We start from the raw sequence: 20,845 nt of genomic DNA on the forward strand, positions 1-20,845 counted from the left end.
CTAGGAGGAGCAGGGACACTGCCCACGCTCTCAGGAGAAAAAAAAATCAGACCTGGGTGCGTCCTGGGGTGTCAGAGCAGGCTGGAGGGGTCAGGAGAGGATAAGAGGAGGTTGGAGGGGGTCTGGATCCCGTCAGTCCCAGAGGAGAACAGAACCTGACAGGCCACACTCAGAGTGGGGGAGCAGCTGCTGTCTGGGAAAGCTGTGGGATGTGATAGGATGGGGTGAGCCTGAAGAGCGGGGCGGGAATGGAGTGCAGACATTCGGGCAGGAAACGGATAGGATAGGATAGGATAGGATAGGATAGGATAGGACAGGACAGGACAGGACAGGACAGGACAGGACAGGACAGGACAGGACAGGACAGGACAGGACAGGACAGGACAGGATAGGATAGGATAGGATAGGATAGGATAGGATGGATAGGATAGGATAGGATAGGATAGGATAGGATAGGATAGGATAGGATAGGATAGGATAGGATAGGATAGGATACGATAGGATACGATAGGATACGATACGATAGGATACGATACGATAGGATACGATAGGATAGGATAAGGACGATAGGATAGGATAAGGACCAGCTTAGCTCTGCTTCCTTGGGCCCAGGGGAGGTTTGTCAATGATCCCAGAGCTCTTCCCGGAACTGGAGTTACTTCTGACCAGCACCCAGCTGACTCACCAGCACTTCCAGCACTGCCAGCATTCCAGTGCCACCTTCACCACTAGCATCCCTCTGCTGCTGGAGGGACAATGACCTTTTAGGGAAGGGAAACAAGGAATGGTAGAAACCTGTAGGGAAAGGTAAGGCAGTCAGAGATTGGGACATTCTGCAGGGGTGGAATGTTTCTCATCAGGAGGAAATGAGGAGCCATTTGGAAAATATTTCATTTGGAGCTTTTGACAAAAGTCACTTCCTCTGCAGCAAAAAAAACCCCTAAGATGAATGACTCAGAGGAAGTGAGGTTCTGATGTAGCCAAAGCTGCAATTTCCCCCTGTGACTGCATCCAGCTCTGGGGAGCAACACCAGGACAGGGCACGGAGAGAGCCAGCAGGACGGGAATGGGGAGCTCCTGGTGATCTGGGCACTTTCTCCTTCATGTCACTGACCAGCCAGGAGCCGCTTTAGGACATGGATCCCAAAGGAGCAAGAGGTACCAGGGAGCGCCACTGATCTGCACAGACCCCTTTGCCTGCTGCTGCCCCACAGGGAACAGGTCAGTGGAATGTTTTCCTTCCTCCCTGCCCCACCTTCCTCTCCTGCAGCAGATGCTCTGTTCCTGCCACCCTCTCCCAGTGACCACAGTGCCCTCCCCAGCTCCCCCCTCCTCTGCCCTGTTCTGGAACAGACCAGCCCTCGCACCTCCCTCTCCCAGTCGACAATTCCCACTGCCTTCCTCCCTTGGACATCTCACTCTTCCTCACTGAACCCTTCACACTGCAGGGAGCTGCTGAGGAGCCACATGGTCCATCCCTGGATTCTCCAAGCACTGACTCTACATCCACTCTGACCACAGCCAGGGGACACATCCCACTGCCTGCCCAGCGTCCATCTATGGAGGTGGGCACCGTGTCCCCACCTGCCACCTCACCCCCTGAAGGAGGTGATCTCTGTGAGACAGATGTCACCACCGTGGCCATACACAGTGTGACACTGCTCATCGGCCTCTGTGGGCTGGCCGGGAACGGGGCTGTCATCGGCCTCCTCAGCCGGGAAAATTATAACTCTGGCATCTTTAAGCTGGCTGTCATTGACTTCCTCTTCCTTCTCCTCACAGTCCCCACTGCCTTCCTCTTCCTGGTGGAGGACATGTCCTGCTCTCCTATCTTGCCCCTGCTGTACCTGAGTTTCCTTTTCCATCTCTCAGTGGTCTCCTACTCCTGGCTGCTGTTCCGGCTGATGCCCAGCAGCCCTCTGCTGTATATGTACAAGATCTGCTTCCACAGGGACCTAAGTCTGCGCCTGAGGTGGGTGGTGGACAGTGTCCAATACTGGGCCTTCTTTGCTCTCTTCGCTGTCATTCCTGCCGTGACACTGCTATGCCCATCAAACGAGCAGGAGCACTGCCGGGCAGCTCTCATCTCCATGTACACCATCATTCTGCTCCTCTTTGCTGCACCCCTGCTCATTTCCAGCGCAATCAATTTCATTAAGGCCAAGTGGGGCTCCCAGCAGCAGCAACCCAAGAGGCGTGACATCGTTATCGTCCTCATTGTGCTCTTTGCTCTCCTGCTCACCATCTGCCATTTCCTGCAGCAGCTCGGTTCCATCACTGTGTCCTCACAGGCTTTTTTTCTGCTCACCTGCACCCACAGCACCATCAAACCCTTAATGTACATCTTGGTGGGGAGCTGGAGGACAGACTGCTTCATGGCGATCTCCTGGGAGCACTGTACAGGGTCTCTAAGGGAATCTCTCCAGAGGGTCTTTGATGAGTAGAAAGAACAAACTGCCTGCAGAAATTATGCCCATACTGACACAGGAGCTCTGAGCCGCTCGATCCCTTCCACTGCTCTGCTGAAGGATCTTGGCATAAAGCCTGAAGGTTTCCTTGAGTGAACTGATAAATCAATATCCACAGGATCACCCTCCCCGGCGTGCTGTATTTCTGCAGGAGAAGGGACCAGAGGCATTGCCTTGGGTGATTTTTCTGAGATGCTCTGCAGGGAGCAAATTAGGGCATGGCTTTCTTCCCCTCTCCTGGATCCACATAGCTCCAAGCAGCGCAGCTGGGCTCAGTGCTGTTCCCCAGCTCTATTCCCCACGGAATGACCCTCATGGCCTCGACCCCAGGACATGAACTCCATCTCCTTGGGCTCCGCAGATGAGTTTCATGGTGTTTTCAGGGAGCTCTTCCCTGCACTGTAACACATTTAATCCCTGGGGACACACCCAGCACTGGGTGGCAGTGATTTCCCAAATCCCTGTGGGGCTGATGCCTCTGGATGGCAGGAGAGGGGTTGGGATCACATGGAGCATCCTTCCCCTTCTGTCTTGTTTTTTTTTTTTCAATTATTTTTTAAGCTATGGAGTTTTTCTAATATGAGTAGTGTGTTCACCTTGAGAGTTATAATGCTGATCTCTGACCACTGTGGGCAGTTCAAGCCCGAAGCGCTGCACAAGCTCCAGGAAGGCGGGACGGAGGTGAAGCTATGTTGGAAAAGTGGAATGTGTCTGAAAGCGGGGATGGATTACAAAGAGGGTAGAAAGCCGGTTTCTGTTTTGGGTGGTGTGCCTCTGGCCGTGCCTCTGGCTGCGAGTAAGCACCGAGCACTGTTCCTTTTACCTTATTTTGTCCTTTACTGTAGTTCAATAAACTTCTAAAAATTTTAAGTGAGGCGTCATTTCTCACAACAAAGAAAAAGACCACTTGATTCATATGGAAAATGAAAAAAATCAAGATCAATATCTCAGAGGCTGTGGAACTCTGAGCAAGACAAAGCTGTAAAACCACTGTGACCCAGGCACCGAGCCTTACGAAACAACAGCAGGTCATGGCATAGAGAGTAGCAAGAGGGATCGGAGTGAGGAGCTCCTGGTGACCTGGGCACTTTCTCCTTCATGTCCCTGACCTGCCAGGAGCCGCTTTAGGACATGGATCCCAAAGGAGCAAGAGGTACCAGGAAGCGCCACTGATCTGCAAAGACCCCTTTGCCTGCTGCTGCCCCACAGGGAACAGGTCAGTGGAATGTTTTCCTTCCTCCCTCCCCCACCTTCCTCTCCTGTAGCTGCTGCTCTGTTCCTGCCACCCTCTCCCGGTGACTGCAGTGCCCTCCCCAGCTCCCCCATCCTCTGCCCTGTGCATCCCGTCTGTATCTTGACATTGACGAGGCTGAAATAAACATTCAAAAACAATGGGAAGTATTAGGAAGCAGGAATTCTTTACCTGCATAGAAGGGTCTCTCCCTGATCTGTGTGTGGTGAGACTTTACAACAGGGGTTTTATCCATCATAACCACACAGAGACATTAAAGTGTCTTTCTTATCTAATACATTAACATCACTTTCCTAGGACCCATTCCCAGGCATCCACCTCCTTCTCCAAGTCCTTTCCTGGCCTTAGAGGTTCATTCAGAGGGGTCTCTGATGTTCTATTCACTGAGTGCTGAGATATTAAAGGTGACCTTGCTTTGAACTTTTCCTTTGGCTGTGTGCTCTTGCTTCTTGTAACAGAATTTGCTACAAACCTCTCCAGGCCTCCAGATCTGTTTCTGCACTGGCTCCAGCCACGTTTATCATCCTGTGCTCTCCTGAGGAGCACATTGGAGCTCGGCTTTCCTCCTCCATCCTGGGTCCTGGAACCCTATGGCCAGGAGGAGCAGGGACACTGTTGGGGTCCCAGGTGGAGCAGGGGAAGATCCTGACTGTTCAGGGGTGGCACTGGGGTCCCCAGGGATCGTCTGGGCTGTTGCAGGCAGTTTTGAAGGGGTCAGGAGAGGGTTGGAGAGGGTCTGGAGGCCGGCAATCCCAAATCTCCCCACTGGAGGACACCAGAGCCTGACTGGTCATGCTCAGAGTGGAGGAACAGCTCCGTCTGGGAAAGATGTGGGCTGTGATAGGATGGGGTGAGGATGGAGAGCGGGGTGGGATACGGATGGGGATGGGGATGGGGAGCAGGGATGAGGATAGCATCGGGATAGGAGAGAGGAAACAGCTCAACTGGGCTTCCTCAGCCCAGAGCATGTATTGGCAAAGATCTCAGAGCCCTTCCCGGAACAGGAGTTGTTTCAGAGAAGCATGCAGGTGCCTCAATAGCACTGCCAGCAATGGCAGTATTCCAGTGCCACCAGCACCACCAGCATCCCTCTGCTGCTGGAAGGACAATGACCCCTCAGGGAAGATGAAGGGGGAATGGTAGAAACCTGTCTAGAGAGGGAAGGCAATTGGAGAATGGGACACTCTACAGAGAAGGAGTGTTTCTCATGAGGAGAGAAAGACGAGCAAATCACAAAAAAATTCAGTTAGAGCTTCTGAGAAAAGCCACTTCCTCTACAGGAAAAAAAAAAAAAAAGAAACAAGAAAACAACATCCAAGATAAATAACTCAGAGGAACTGAATTTCTGAAGCAGGTAAAATTACAATTTTTGACTTCCCCACTCCCCTTTGTCTCCACTGAGCCTTGGGGAGCAACATCAAGACAGAGCATGGATAGGAGCCAGAGGGATTGCAGTGGGGAGCTCCTGGTGACCTGGGCACTTTCTCCTTCATGTCACTGACCAGCCAGGAGCTGCTTTAGGACATGGATCCCAAAGGAGCAAGAGGTACCAGGAAGCGCCGCTGATCTGCACAGACCCCTTTGCCTGCTGCTGCCCCACAGGGAACAGATCAGTGGAATGTTTTCCTTCCTCCCTACCCCACCTTCCTCTCCTCCAGCAGTTGCTCTGTTCCTGCCACCCTCTCCCGGTGACTGCAGTGCCCTCCCCAGCTCCCCCCTCCTCTGCCCTGTGCTTTCCTTTCACATTCCCGGTAGAACTGCCCAACCCTCCTACCTCTATCTCCCATCCCACAATTCTCACTGCCCTCCTCCCCTGCACATCTCACTCCTCCCCACTGAATCCTTCCCACTGCAGGGAGCTGCTGAGGAGCCGCATGGTCCATCCCTGGATTCTCCAAGCACTGACTCCCCATCCACTCTGACCACAGCCAGGGGCCACATCCCACTGCCTGCCCAGCATCCATCCAATGTGGTGACCACTGTGTCCACTTCTCCTTCCTCACCTGTAAATTAATGAAGCCACAGGGGCTAGCTTCTTAGCTGGACAGCTGGTTCCCCATAGGGTCAGAGTGCCCCAGGCAAGTAGTCTTATGGCCGGATACCTCAGCCCTTCGGAGGCTGAGTCCCCTAGCCCAGACTACCACACAGCCGTGGCCTCTTAGCAAGCTCACTGATTGTCAGCTCTTAGTGATATCAGCTCTTTCATGATTTCAGCTCTTTAGCTTGCTAGAGGCTCTGGCTGGCCATGGCTTCTAGGAAAGCAGACAAGAGAGAGGAGAAGGCAGCTTCAGAGTGTTCCACGATGGTTTATTCTGAGGGTTTTGCGAAGGGTCCGAATGCAGCTCTTCTAACAAAATGGGCCAAGACAGCCCCTTTTATAGGGTTAGGGGGGCTTGCAAACTGACCAGTTGTAAGGGTTAGGGAAACTAGCCTATGGGGTCACAGAAAGATAAGCAGGCCTGGAGGACCAGAGTGAGGACTTCTGGTTCAATTTCTATGACTCAGCAAATACCTATCTCTAAACATTCCTCCACGGAGCCGTAGCCGGCCCTGTGCCTGCTACAACTCCACTTTCTGTTTTCATAAAAAAGACATTCCCTATGGTTCTTTTAAAACAGTGAACAAGGCATGAGAACATAGCTAATACAATAACAACTACAAGGAGAATCCACAACATTCCCTTAACCAAGGATGCAATCCATCCAGTTAATCCCCACTGACCAAAAAGGTCATTAACCCAGTCTGGGGTTTTTTCTACTTTGAAGTCCTTCACGAGATCTTTCAGTTTCTGGATGTTCGCGTGGATGGATTCTGAGCGTGAAGAGAGATTGAAGTAGCACATCCCTTCAAAACCTTCACAACCGAGTCCGTGGGCAAGCAGCAGGAAGCTTGTCTTGTGGTTTCTTCTTCCTTTAAGAGATCGCTCAGGGCAGCAGAGGTAGCATTAGCTTGTTTACTAAGCCAGCAACCAAGGTGATTTATTTCACCAAGGACTTTAGCTGCAGCAACCCAAGGTAGAAATAGGGAGACAGCAATCTTTTTGGGTTTGTTCCAATCGTATAATTTGGGATCGCAATTTTCATCAAATTCAGTGTAGGACCTTTTGTGGCGTTTTAATTCACTATCTTTTCTCCAATTATGTAACAGTGTGATGTTTGGAGTAAGAGTAGAAAGTTTTCCAAGTGTACAGGGACCTCCCTGGAGTCGGGAGGGGATCCCAGCCCAAACTCTGTCACCACAGATGAGAAATGTACCCTTGGGTAATACTTTAGGGTGGAGAGAGGACACAGATATCACACGAGCAGTGTAATTACACCAGTCGGGATAGTTATAGGCTTTATTAATGAGTGATATGTCTTTTCGATATGTGTTTTTTGTCTGATCAATTTCTGGCCAATTGTTTTTCGGGCATCTAAAGTAAAATTTGACACAGTATGCGGCCTTGGAAGACCCCAACAGATCCAATTCTTGGGGTTCATCTGGAGCATTAGGCAGCATTTTTGTCCACTCATCCCAAGTATCTGCCAAATTGGGTCTCTTACCTGTGGTGCGGAGGAGCTCTGAGTTATAGACAGGCCAATCATCTGCTACAGAGGGAATCCCTACTAGACATGGAAAGTGGGTTATCAATGCTTCCCATGGATAAACACAGATTATCCTGTTTTAATGTCTTTGCTAAGGTTACCCAAACATTATGGCTAGGCTGTGGACCAATCCAGCCGAAGGCTGTACGGTGAAGCACATCCAGGCAGCAGTGAGGACAGCACCAACAGAGATATTTTTCATCTTTGGACAGGAATAGGGCTTCTGATAGGGAATATAAGCAAAATTTGTTATCTTAATAGTGGGAGGGGAGGGCTAACTCCTTTGCTCTTTTCTCTATTCCTTTCCCTCCTTCCCCCTTTTTTATTTTTTCTAAGCTAAAGAAGAGGGATAAAGTTAAGGAGTATTGAAAAAGTCAGGAAAAGGGGATAATAGGGTTTTTGAGGTATATAAGAGGTAACAACATATAGTTCAGAGTACACTTTTGTGTTCAGGCTATCTACAGTTTCAAACAGCAGAATGTTATTCAGCTTTCTTTTTTGTCTGCTCTCTCGTGATGGGATGGTCTGTTCTTCTGTTTGTGGGTATTCAGTGACGTCTTCATCTCCAGGCAGAACTGGTTTGGTTTTTTGGAGGATCTGTGTTTGTCTCAGGAGAATTCTTGTCATCTTTCGTCATGCTTTCAGTGCCTAGGTACAGTTTTATATTTTTTCCTGGGTACCATTTTGGACCAGAGGGTAGTTGCACACACACATATTCTCGGCCCCAGGTAATTAGCTGGAAAGGTCCAGAGATTTGGTGTGTTTCAGGGTCTTTCACGAGCACAGGTGGTTTCTCAGTAAGCTTTGCTTGCATGGAATTAGCAAAATGGCGAAATACTGGTGGGTCAGGCTCTGATGCTGTACAGTTCAGGAAATTGATAACATAGAGAGCCTTGCAAAGTCTTTCCACTGGAGATTTGATACTCGTGTCTAAGTTCTGTTGATTGAGGACCCTTTTTACGGTTTGATGTGTCCTTTCCCCGATGGATTGTCCTGTGGGGTTTACAGGTATGCCTGTCTTGTGTGCTATGCCCCAATCACTGAAAAAGTCCTTTAACTTGCGAGAAGTATAGGCAGGACCATTATCTGTTTTGATCTCCTTTGGTACCCCTAGGGTGGCAAAGGCAAGGAGAAAATGTTTTATTGTGTGCTGTGCAGTTTCTCCTAGATGCAATGATGCAAATACTGCTCCTGAAAACGTGTCGATCGATACATGCACGTATTTTGACCTTCCAAAAGGTGTGAAATGAGTCACATCTGTCTGCCACAACTGGCAGCTGTTCAGACCTCGGGGATTGACTCTCATCCCCATGGATGGTATCTGATAGCTTTGACAGTTCGGACATGTAGCAACAATAGCTTTTGCTTGATCTTTTGAAAATTTGAACATTCTGACAAGGACAGGTACATTTTGATGAAAAAACACATGTGACAACTTTGCCTGGGCAAAGATGTTAGGAACATTAGCAGTTTGTACTGCCATGGCTAATGCATCTGCTCTCCTGTTCCCATCTGCAATAAAACCTGGGAGGTCAGTGTGTGACCTCACATGCATTATATGGTAAGGTTGCTTTCTGTGGGAAATTAGGTATATTAATTTAGACATCAATTGGTACAACGTTGGATTGGAAACCTCTTTGAGAAGAGCATGTTCTGCTCTCATAGCTATACCTGCAACAGAGGCTGAATCTGTAACCAGATTAAAAGGTTCATCTTTGAATCTTTCAAAGGTTCTAACAACAGCTGCTAACTCCACAATTTGTGGAGATCCCTCCACTATTTGTATGTCCGATTCCCATTTTTGTGATTGAGGGTCCATCCATGTCATAACAGACTTGTGGGATGACCCTGAACCATCTGTAAAGATGGTTAGAGCTTTGAGAGGTTCCCTACTTTGAACTGATTTTGGGGTCAGATGAAAAGATTCATTAAAAAGTTTGTGGTTTAGGAACTGAACTGAAATTTGGCCTGTATAACTGTCTAGGGCAAAGTGGAGACTTTCATTGGTTTGGAGCAAATCCTCCAGGTCCTCAATGGTTATTGGCAAGTAAATGCAGTTGAAGTCACACCCTGCAAGTGAGCGGAGGTGAGTTCTAGCCTTTTTTATTAAATGTGCCATGATTTCCTGGTAGGTGGTAATTGTCTTTGTAGGTTGGTTGCTAGTAAAAATCCATTCCAGGATCAGCAAAGGGTCTCGAAGCTGAGAGTCCCATTGGAAAATCAGTCCATGGAATCGAGGTGCTTTTCCTAGGACGACGAACTGGAAAGGCAGGCTGGGCTCAAAGCGATGAGCCTTGCATGAGGATAGGGCTTCCTGGACCTTGATGATGGAACCTTGGGCTTCTGTTGTGAGAGTGCATGGAGAGTCCAGGTCTTTGCTGCCGCGCAGAAGGTTGAACAGAGGAGCAAGATCTTCTGTAGTTAAACCCAGAAAAGGACGAACCCAGCTGATAGATCCACATAAACTATGTAAGTCTCCCAGAGCTTTTGGGTCGTCTCATATGGTGAGCTGCTGGGGTACGATTGTCCTTTCCTGGATCTGGACTCCAAAGTAGGTCCATGGGTTGGTGTACTGTATTTTGTCCTCACGAATCTCAAATCCTGCCTTTACTATGGTTTTGATGGTCGTTTTGATCGCTTCCTCTAAGTAACCCTTATTGGATGCACAAACTAAAATATCGTCCATATAGTGGTAGATGATAGCACATGGAAATAGTTCCTGAACTGGTGACAGGATGTGAGCAACATACCAGTGGCATATAGTCTGAGAGACTTTTAGACCTTGAGGAAGAAAACACCAATGATATCGACATCTTTTGAGTGGGGCCTCTTTATTAAGAGAGGGTACAGAAAATGCAAATTTTTCAGCACCGTCTGGATGTAGCGGAATGCTGAAGAAACAGTCCTTAATATCTATGATAGCGAGTGACCAGTCTCTGGGCAGCATCAATGGGGAGGGCAGGCCAGGCTGGAGAGAACCCATGTCCTCAATGACCTCGTTGATCTTGTGAAGGTCTTGGAGCAGCCTCTACCTGCCCATTCCAGGTTTAGGTAGTACGAAGACTGGAGAGTTCCAAGGGCTGGTAGACTCTGCAATGTGGCCTTTGTCGAGCTGTTCCTTTACCAGTTCTTGTAATGCACGCAGCTTTACAAGAGAGGGGCCACTGAGGGGGTCCAGATCGGTTTATGGCATTTCCACGTTAGACGAGGAGTCTCTGGCAGTGCACGTGCCTCAGTGGCCCCAATTAAAAATCCTGAGTGGGAATGTGAAGGGAAGCACCCCATTGGGATAGAACATCTCTGCCCCAAAGGGTGACTGGAGCCCTTACCACAAATGGGCGGATGGTTGCCAGCTTGCCTTCAGGTCCTTCAATGAGGATGTCGTTCTTGCTTCGCACAGATACAGTAGTACCACTAATTCCCAAAATCATGCCTGCAACGGGTTGTAGGTCTCAGTGTGATGGCCAGTCTGAGCAAGCGATGATGGTCACGTCAGCACTGGTGTCCAGCATCCCCGGTAGGTAGATCCTCTCCCTCTGTAGTTAAGGCCGCACTCGATGGTAGGCTTGCTTGGACCCACAACTTGTGCCTACATTGCTGTAGGGTTGAGAGGAACCTGTTCCCTGTGATTTTTTGGGAGTAGAAAGGCTTGTGCAATTGGAGTTCCCTTTGAAAGAAAAAATGGTAAGTCCATGCAGCACACCTGGACAAGAATTTCTTGTCCTGGGAGCACTGTTTTCACTTCTGGAACAACAAAAATTTCCTTTGGGCTATTGAGAGAATCACCTATAATTAAGATGTCAGAAGGACTACCTTTAGGTCCATATTTACCTGTGGGAACATGATAAACCTTCTCATTTTTAAAGTCAGTAGACAAAGCAGTTACCAGTTGGCGACGGGCTCCCATCTGGATCGCGTCGTGTGTTGGAACCTCCTCCTGTGGTCCTGGATCTCCTGGGATGGAGAGTGGTTGGATCTGGGTGGCCTTTGATTTGTTGTCATAGCCCGGGGCTCCACCGGGCTGTGCAAGGCGTTTCCCGGATGTGGCTGGTAGCGATGCTGATATTGGGGTCTTTGATAGGTGTAATGAGGATATCGAGGAGGTGTCCTTTCTGGACAGTCCTTTATATAATGACCTATGTTACCACAGTGAAAGCATCGAGCCTGTTCTTTAGAGGCTATTACTGCATATGCACCAGAGACACCTTCAGCAATGCCCTTAGCAACAGCTTGGGCCACTGTATTATCAGTGGACAGGTGACGTGTACAACATTCCAGCACTTGCTCTATGGTAGGGTCTGTATCTATAGGTAGAGACCTCAGGATTGTTTTACATTTTTCATTCGAGTTACTCATGGCAAGCTTATATAAGAGTTCCTTTCTTGCCTCTGGGCTCTCTATCTGTTTTTCCAAAGCATCTTTAAGTCTGTCCACAAATTTGATAAAGCTTTCATCTACTCCTTGCTTAATAGTAGAAAAATCCAAGGTAGGCATAGATTCATCGTTTATAAACAGTAAAGAGGTTTTTGCTGCAAGTGCCACATCTTGGAGAGCATCCTTATTCAATGTTTCAAGCTGGTCAGCTGGTTTCTGTAACTCGCCTTCACCAGCCAGCTGTTCTACTGTAAAATTTATCAGCATCTGCTGAATAAGAATCTGATAATGTTTCTAATTGTTTATTCCAATGTCTTTCCCATAACATGTATTCAGCTGGCGAGAGCAGGCAATGCAATATGTTTTTAATATCATGTGGAAGCAAAACATGTGCTAAGAAAATAGCTTCTGAAAAATTTCTAAAACTATGTGAGCCTCTGCCATGTTATTTAGCTATATTTCTTAATTGTACAAGTTCCTTATTTGAGTTCGGCTTCCACGTCTTAATAGCAGACTCTTCTCCATTCCTCCCCTGTCTATACTCTACAGGGAAGGCGTTTATTTTCTCTGCCATCTGCCAATCGCCTGCCTTGGTCGCCTCTATCTTAATTAAAGCCCAAGGATCAATTTGCAACGAATCAGAGTCCGAGTCACTGGCACTGCTGTTATCCTCCAATGACGAGTTAGGGCGGGCAGACCGTGACCTGTGCTTTTTGCAGCTTTTACAAGCGGGTTTATTCAAAAGCTTTGTGGACTGTGATGATGCATTAGGCAAGGTTTTGTCAGAGGGAGCCACTGTTGAAAGTGCAGCGGCACCACAGCAAACACAAACATGGTGGGGGGGGATGGGTAACACTGTGGGGGGTCCCTGAGATACCACAGGGGCTGCATTGAGAGTGGGAGGATTGGGTAACATGAGGGTGGGGACAAGGGGTAGGCGGGGGCAGGGGGCAGCCAGATCGGTATGCGACCGCTCGAAGGCAATTGCTGGGCTTGGGGTATGGCTGTACCCCGAGAGCTCTCCTGCGGGCAGGCTGGAAGAAGAGGGGAACTTGCGTTTCCGGAAGAGGGAACGGTTGAAGCCGAACCTTGAATTGGTAACGCGACGACCGAGGGGCAAGGAAGGGGGCAGGGCTGGGGATGGGGGAAACAGGAAGAGGGGCAGGAGGAGGGGGGGGAGGTGGAGGAGGGGACTGAACGGAAGGGGATGCCGAAGCTAGCACGAGGGAAGGAGGAGCGGATATCTGGGAAGCTGAGATAAGGACAGGAGGGGAAACAGGGGTCCCCACGACAGCAAGCTGAGCCCTGATTGAGGAGGCGAGAGATGCAGCCTCTCTCTCAGTTGGAGAGCTGTTTTTTTCCGCGATCAAGGGAACATGCGGAGAGGGAGAGGCCAACATGGATCCCATAGACGGAAGAGAGAGAGGAAATTTCGGAGCAGACTGCAGAAAAATTTCGATGGTTATCAGACTCATTAGCATGTAAAAGAACATCTGTCTCTATTACGCAATCAAGGCTCCTTTTGTTAGATTATTTGACCGCTTTGGTTATAACATGAAAAAGAGGCATGTATACAGTTACAGAAAAATCCTGGATAGTCTGTAAATTATATATTGTTTTCCCAATCATATCCCAAAAGGAATCTTTTGTAATTGTTTCTGTGTTAGTATCAGGAAACTGAGAAAGTATCCATTTTATAAATTTCTTTAGGTTAGTCTTAGAAAGTTTACCATTTGATAAAGAAAGGTTATTAGCAGATAAGATTTCTAGAATTAGTAAATATAAATCTCTCTCAATATGGGATAACCTTAAAGTCGAAACTTTTTTCCCATATTATCTATTCCCTTCCAGCAGCTAAAATGAGGAAAAAAAAAGAAAAAAAAAAAAACAAGAACAAAAAAAATCCCTGAGAAATTTCCAGCGCGCTTAGAGGCTGGTATAAACTTACATATTGCTTCAGCCGTGGGTCAAAGGAGCTGCTGGAAGGTGTCTGCTAGGGCCGTCTCCTCAGGACTTTGTCCAGATGTTTTAAGTGAGGTCCGAGTCGACCCCCTGCTAAGAAGTCCTGCTAAAACGTAGGAACACCTTCGTGGGAAGATGCAAAAGAACGGCAGTGACAGTTTCTTGAAAAGAAATGCTGCTACATCAGTGAAGAACTTTTCTTGTTCACCTGTTCGATGCATCAGTTGTAAACTAATGAAGCCACAGGGGCTAGCATCTTAGCTGGACAGCTGGTTCCCCGTAGGGTCAGAGCACCCCAGGCAAGTAGTCTTAAGGCCGGATACCTCAGCCCTTCAGGGGATGAGTGCCCTAGCCCAGACTACCACAGAGCATTCCCCAAACCGAGTGCTCTGTGAATGGTACAGCAAAGATCTCCTCAGAGATATTTAATTTTTAATTTTGTGAGCCAGGTGCAAAGGTCTCTCTGCCTTCAGAAACCCTTCCTCTCCACTGCCTTCAGCTGCTCCCTCAGCAGGCTCAGGTGGTGGGGCAGCAAGGAGAGGAGGAGGCCGTGGTCTTCAGCACAGCCACCCCCTTCCAGGAGCAGGGTGACACCTGTGTTTGTCTCCATGGGCTCCACAGGGCATCACCTCCCTGCCTGAGGCTTCCCTGAGGTCACCATCCCCACCCCATCCCACACCTTCTCTCCAGCCTCATCACCTCCCACACATTCCCACCACATCTTCCCAGCAGCTCCATCATGTCCCACCCCTCCCACACCACCCTCCCATCCCACTCCCCATGCAACCCACCCTCCTCCCATCCTTCCCATCCCTCCCAGCCCCGGGCCTGAGGCTCCAGTCCCTCCCCACGGGCTGCTCACCCCACGCTGCCCCGTAAGGCTTTGGGGCACTGCTTCTCTTGGAGATTCCCCTCCCCAGCTCCATCCCTGCTATCCAGCCCCCAAACCTCCTTTGGACAGAAACAAGAGGCCACAGAGGGATGGCTCCACTGGTGTTCATTGGGCTGGAGAAGCATGGAATTGCCAGGAGGAGCAGAAACACTGCTGTGGGTCCTGAGTGGGGCAGGAGAGGAGCGGGGATGTCTGGAGGGGAAGGCAGCCTGGGGGACATTTCTAGAGGATGTCAGAGGGGGACATGTTGCCTTAGGATTTTAGCCTTGCTATTTTTCATATCCTGTACTGCATTAGTGCATAACTCTAAACTCCATGGAAAGTGTTAGTTAACTGTCCTCACATTTTGGTCAGACAAAACAATCCATCTAGGCCTGCAATTCAAGGACACCCTACTGCCTCAGGCCCAGAAAAGTACAGACAGAAGTGAATTGGGGGAGGGCAAACTGGGGCTAAATGACTGCATTACCTGAAGCTGTAATTGGAGGATTAGCCCCTGATTTGTAAATGGACCTAACTTACATCTGACTGAAAAACTCATGACCATTGTCCATTTTGGGTGTAGCCCCTCTTGGAGGCTTTGAGTGCCCAGGGTGAACCTTTTGAAGGCCTTTCATCAATGCCTCCTTTTATTCTCTTCACCTTGTCTGGCCTCTGTTCTAGGGAGCCAGCCCAAGGCACCAGGCAGACAGGGGCTGGAGGGGGCAGGAGGGCTCTGGGTGCCACCAATCCCAAATCTCCCACTGCACTGCAGCAGAGCCCAACAGGGCACACCTGCAGCCAGGGAGTGGCCAGGGACTGGGAAACCATCGGGATGGCATGGCATGGCATGGCATGGCATGGCATGGCATGGCATGGCATGGCATGGCATGGCATGGCATGGCATGGCATGGCATGGCATGGCATGGCATGGGATGGCATGGATGAGGAGTGATCCCAAAATCAGACAGAATAAAGTTCCCAACAGCAACTAAGGGTGTTATCAAGGGAAGTATTAGGCAGCAGGACTCGCAGAAGGATCCCTCCTTATTGTTCTGTGTGTTGTGAGACTTTACAACAGTATTATTCTGTTTACAACAGTAGAATACAACATTATAACCATACATTAAAAAGTTTTTCTTCTTTAGTACATAAACACCATTTTCCTAGAACCCATTTCCATGCATCCACTTCCTACTGGGAATCGTTTGATGGCCCTGGAGTTTCATTCAAAGGGGCTTCTGATTGTTGTATTCACTGAGTTCTATGATATTAAAGGTGACCTTGCCTTGAACTTTTCCTTTGGCCATGTGCTCTTGCTTCTTGTCACAGAACTTGACACAAAAATACTGCGGACCTCCAAATCTGTGTCTGCACTGGTTCCTGCCATGTTTATCACCCTGGGTCAACATCTTTACATCCTTTTATCCATTTGCCCTTTAAGTCTTTAAGCAACTTCAAGAGTTTAAAATCTGTTATTTTTCAATCCTCTGCACACCAGCCCAGCCCTCCCACCTCCCTGTTCCACCATTCCCACTGCCCTCCTCCCCTGCACATCTCACTTCTCCCCACTGAATCCTTCCCACTGCAGGGAGCTGCTGAGGAGCCACATGGTCCATCCCTGGATTCTCCAAGCACTGACTGCCCATCCACTCTGACCACAGCCAGGGGCCACATCCCACTGCCATCCCAGCGTCCATCCATGGAGGTGACCACCGTGTCCCCACCTGCCACCTCACCCACTGAAGGAGACGATCTGTGTGACATAGATGTTACCACCATGGCCATACACAGTGTGACACTGCTCATCTGCCTCTCTGGGCTGGCTGGGAATGGGGCTGTCATCGGCCTCCTCAGCCTGAAAAGGAGGAACGCTGCCATCTTTGCCCTGGCTGTCATTGACTTCCTGTTCCTCCTCTTTGCAGGGCTCTCCACCCTCCTTATCCTGGTGGAGGACATATCCTGCTCTCCTATCGTGCCCCTGCTGTACCTGAATTTCCTTTTCCAGCTGTCAGTGGTGTCCTTCTACTGGGTGTTGTTCCAGCTGATGCACAGCAGCCCTGTGCAGTATATGTACAAGCTCTGGAAGCTCTGCTGCCGCTGGGACCTTCCGAAGCGCCTGTTGTGGGTGGTGGGCACTGTCCAATACTGGGCCTTCTTGGCTATCTTCACTGTCATTCCCACAGTGACATTCCTGTGCCCAGAACAGGAGCAGGAGCACTGCCGGGCTGCTTTCATCCCCATGTTCGCTCTCATCCTGCTCCTCTTTGCTGCACCCATGGTCATTTCTCACACAATTGATTTCATTAATGCCAAGTGGGGCTCCCAGCAGCAGCAACCCAAGAGGCGCGACATCGTTATCGTCCTCATTGTGCTCTTCACTTTCATCCTCAACATCTGGAATTTCCTGCAGCAGCTTGGTTACATCACTGTGTCCTCAGAGGTTGTTTTCCTGCTCACCTGCATCCACAGCACCATCAAACCCTTCATCTACTTCTTGGCAGGGCAGTGCTGGAGGCCCTGCGCCATGGGGTCCCTCCGGCTCTCCCTCCAGAGGGTCTTTGAGGAGCCAAAAAAAAAAAAAGCTCATGGAAATGATCCTGCCATGGACACAGGGGTGTGAGACTGCTAATCCCTTCCACTGCTCTGCTGAAGGACCCCAGGAAACTGGCTGAGGGTTTCCTTTGTCACTTGATTAATCAATATCCAAAGGATCACACTCCACATGTGTAGTATTGTCCACAAGGGTCCCAGGATGAGGGAAGAGACGAGAAAGTTGACTCCATGTAACAGAAAGCTTGATTTATTATTTTATGATAGATAATATATTAAAACTATACTAAAAGAATAGAAGAGGGGATTTCATCAGAAGGCTAAGCTAAGAAGAGAAAAGGAATGAATAACAAAGGCTTGTCTCTGACCGAGACAGTCTGGACAGGTCATCTGTGATTGGCCATTAATTAGAAACAACTAGATGAAACCAATCACAGATTCCCCTTGTTGCATTCCACAGCAGCAGATAAGAATTGTTTACAGTCTGTTCTTGAGGCCTCTCAGCTTCTCAAGAGGGAAAAATCCTAAAGAAAGGATTTTTCATAAAACATGTCGGTGACACACATGGAGGTGTATTCCTGCAGGAGAAGGGATCAGGGGCATTGCCTAGGGTGATTTTTGTGGGATGCTCTGGAGCATGGGAGCACATTGGAGCATGGCTTTCCTCGCCGCTCCTGGATCCACATGACTCCAAGCAGTGCAGCTGGGCTCAGTGCTGTTCCCCAGCTCTATTCCCCATGGAATGACCCTCATGGCCTCAGCCCCAGGGAATCAACTCCATCTCCTTGGGCTCAGCAGATGAGTTTCATGGTGTTATCAGGAAGCTCTTGCCTGCAAAGAATGGGACACCTTAATCCCTGGGGACACACCCAGCACTGGGTGGCAGTGATTTCCCAAATCCCTGTGGGGCTGGTGCCTCTGGATGGCAGGAGAGGGGTTGGGATCACACGGAGCATCCTTCCCTTTATGTCCAGCAGAGCCAGCCCTGCATTCTCAGCTGATGGGAAGGGACACCAGGTGGGGCTGCAGAGGTGGGGAGGGACAGCAACATTCCCTTATCCTCTCAGTGGGAATTTGTCACATTCTTGAATTTCAGAATTAAATCCTCTGAGTAAAGTGCAGGGTGGATAGTGGACTCCACTGATCTTCTGTGCCTGTACCAGAAAGTACATGGAATATGGAAATTCCCATCACCAGATGCTTGGAACATTTAGTTGCACAGAGATCAGGGGGTTGTGCTGCTCTTCTGCAGAATTGGGCCCCTCCATCCTCTGGTTCCCCAGCATCAGTGCCCAAGGAAGCCCTTGACCACCTCCATCCTGAACCTGGCCACCCTCAGGAGGAGCTGCACAGCCACTCTGCACAGCAGCTTCAGCCACAGCCCAGCCTGTCCTGATCTTTGTCATTCTGTAACCACCCCTCAACCAGATTTGGATTCATGGTTTTGGTTTCTTTCCACTGTGGTGGTTCCAGCCTCTGAATTTGTTGAATAAACAATATCCAGGCTTCACTGCAGAGCCTGTCTCTGTTAAACAGTGTCCAAAATGGCTCATTTCCTTATTTTGTCCCAGTACAAAGCCTCTGGCTGGTCTGTGAGCAGGGCAGGTACCTGTCTCATACCAGAGCCCTTCCTAAGGCACGTGTCTGTAATGCTTGGGATGATGTTGGCAGGGCCAAGAGCTCTTCATTCCTCCTGGGAGAGACCTGGGCAGCAGCCACATCTCTTGCTCAGGGGAAAGTTGTCCCTCCTTTTCCCACTGCCTTAAATCCAGGGGAAAGCAACGTGCCACTGTTTCTGGAAAGGGAAGTGCGAGTGAAAGCTGTGGGTGCTGAGTCAGGCTGTGGAGACACAGATGAGGTTAAACACCTAGAGAGCATTTATTCACAGAGTTGTTAATACTTAACAGAAGAGGCTTTGACATCTGAGAGCGTTTTTCTCTCCCTGACTTCCATTTTCCTGTCCTTTGGAAAAACAAGACTTTCCAACGTACAACCTCATGTCCAGGGAAGAATAACTCAGCCAGGGCGTCCCTCCCAAGGCAAGTGCAGAAGGACCATTTTTTTTCCATGAGCTTTTTCTGCTTCCCTGCCCCTTCCTTGTCTCCACTGTCACCCAGGACAATCCCTACCTGAGCTTCCCTTCAAAAGAGCAAGACTTCAAAGCAAAAGGTTTCCTGGCTGTCCCTGCCCATGGAGGAAGGAGAGATGGAATCAGATGATCTCTACTGTTCCTTCCAACCAGTCCTGGCTGACTTTATGATGCTGAATTGTTTCCCCATTCATCTGTTTAGCCCAGAAATAGGTTTTGCTCATTTAAGACAGGTTCTTGAGTGTAGGCGAGACGGGGGTTGCACGGTCGGGATGGACGGAGACGAGAGATCTCTGAAGCCAGGTCATGGAACTTGGGGTTTATTGCAAAGGGCATGGGTACAGGGCCCTGCTGGGAGCTGCCAGCTGCAGCTCGGAGCAGGCCCGAGAGAAGAGAGGGGTAAAGAGGATGAGAGGGTAATAATGTAAAAGGCAGGAGCAAAGAGCATAGAAAAGTAAGTAAGAGTAAGAGAGCAAGAGTAAGGGTAAGAGTGCGAAGTTCCCATTACAATACAATATATCATCTTCTGTGTTGAATATTCTGATTCTCATTAACCAATCTAGTACCACACAAAAATCCTATAGCATTTACATCCAGCCTAGAAGAATCACTACATTACCATACTGTGCTACATTTTAAACCCTAAAAACTACTCTTCAGACCCCTTCTACCAAGCTGTCAGGGTCTGCTCGGACCCTTGGACCTGCCGGCTTGCAGAGGGTCTTGTATCATCAAAAGGGGATTACCTTCAGCCAGCCACACCATTGTTCTCCCAATGTTCAGTAACTAAGGAATCTCAAAGCTTGCTTTCATTTCAATCTCGCTTTTAGTTTCTATATTCACAAAATCTTTTGCCAGGCAATCATATTTGTAAGGCTTTCCTGTTCCACCTTCCCCAACACTTGAGCAAAGAGGGGGAGAGAAGATGCAGCAGTTTGTTTGCAGAAGCTGCGCTCACTCCTCCACAGTCCTGCTCCCAGACCGTGCTGTCTGCAGCACAGACATGACACAGAGAGCTCTCCTTTGCTTTTAGGTTTTTTAGCCAGCTGAGGCAGAGAAATTCCCTGCACTGGGGTTTTCTTTTTCTTGGAACTATTCAAACCTGCTCTGGACTGAAAACCCAGAAGAGCACCAGGAGCTCACACATGTGGCCCACCAAGGCCTGGGACACAGCATTTTCCAGCACCAGAGGGACTGATCAGAGACTGAGTGAGCCAAACTAAACTCCACAACAAGGACTTTCTGAATTTCTGTTTTCTTCTGACGTTCTGTTTTCTTCAGAACAGCAAGAGATTTTATTGATTAATATTGTTTCCATTTCTTATGCCTAGGAATACTTTCCTTTTTAAATCAACAGTTTTTTCCACTTTTCTCTAAGGAAATCTTTTCCTGAACCAGCTGGAGGAGGGGCTGCTTGAATTCGCTTTCTAGAGGGATCCCATTTGGAGGTTTCCTCCCAAATTTACCCTAAACCAAGACACAACCATTCCATGATGATTCCTCATGACATCCAGCATCCACCCCAGGCAGGAGTTCCCCTGCTGCACACAGCACCAGCCTGACAGAGCTCAAGGAGCATTTGCACAATGATCACAGGCACAGGCTGGGATTGTTGGGATGGCCTGTGCAGGGCCAGGAGCTCAGCTCCATGATTTTTGTAGGTCCCTTCCAACTCTGGATATTTTATGGCTC

The 20,845-nt window shown here is 49.1% G+C and overlaps 2 protein-coding genes across 2 annotated transcripts; both read left to right on the top strand.

The window, feature by feature from the left end:
• Nucleotides 1-436: 436 nt before the first annotated feature.
• On the top strand, nucleotides 437-3,338 carry LOC132328568 (mas-related G-protein coupled receptor member H-like). The gene is made up of 2 exons (XM_059848494.1): nucleotides 437-1,221; nucleotides 1,449-3,338. The coding sequence occupies exon 2, from the start codon at nucleotides 1,560-1,562 to the stop codon at nucleotides 2,442-2,444; it is 885 nt and encodes a 294-aa protein (XP_059704477.1). The 5' UTR covers nucleotides 437-1,221; nucleotides 1,449-1,559; the 3' UTR covers nucleotides 2,445-3,338.
• Nucleotides 3,339-16,225: 12,887 nt separating this feature from the next.
• Nucleotides 16,226-18,597, top strand: LOC132328569 (mas-related G-protein coupled receptor member H-like). Its single transcript, XM_059848495.1, has one exon. It carries the CDS (start codon nucleotides 16,292-16,294, stop codon nucleotides 17,132-17,134), a length of 843 nt encoding a protein of 280 aa, XP_059704478.1. The 5' UTR covers nucleotides 16,226-16,291; the 3' UTR covers nucleotides 17,135-18,597.
• The last annotated feature ends 2,248 nt before the right edge of the window (nucleotides 18,598-20,845 follow it).

This window comes from Haemorhous mexicanus, chromosome 6, assembly GCF_027477595.1.
Source record: "Haemorhous mexicanus isolate bHaeMex1 chromosome 6, bHaeMex1.pri, whole genome shotgun sequence".
NCBI lineage: Eukaryota > Metazoa > Chordata > Aves > Passeriformes > Fringillidae > Haemorhous > Haemorhous mexicanus.

Excerpts from the sequence above, each read along its gene's own strand:
- LOC132328568 (XM_059848494.1), top strand. The coding sequence starts at position 1,560 with ATGGAGGTGGGCACCGTGTCCCCACCTGCCACCTCACCCCCTGAAGGA.
- LOC132328569 (XM_059848495.1), top strand. The coding sequence starts at position 16,292 with ATGGCCATACACAGTGTGACACTGCTCATCTGCCTCTCTGGGCTGGCT.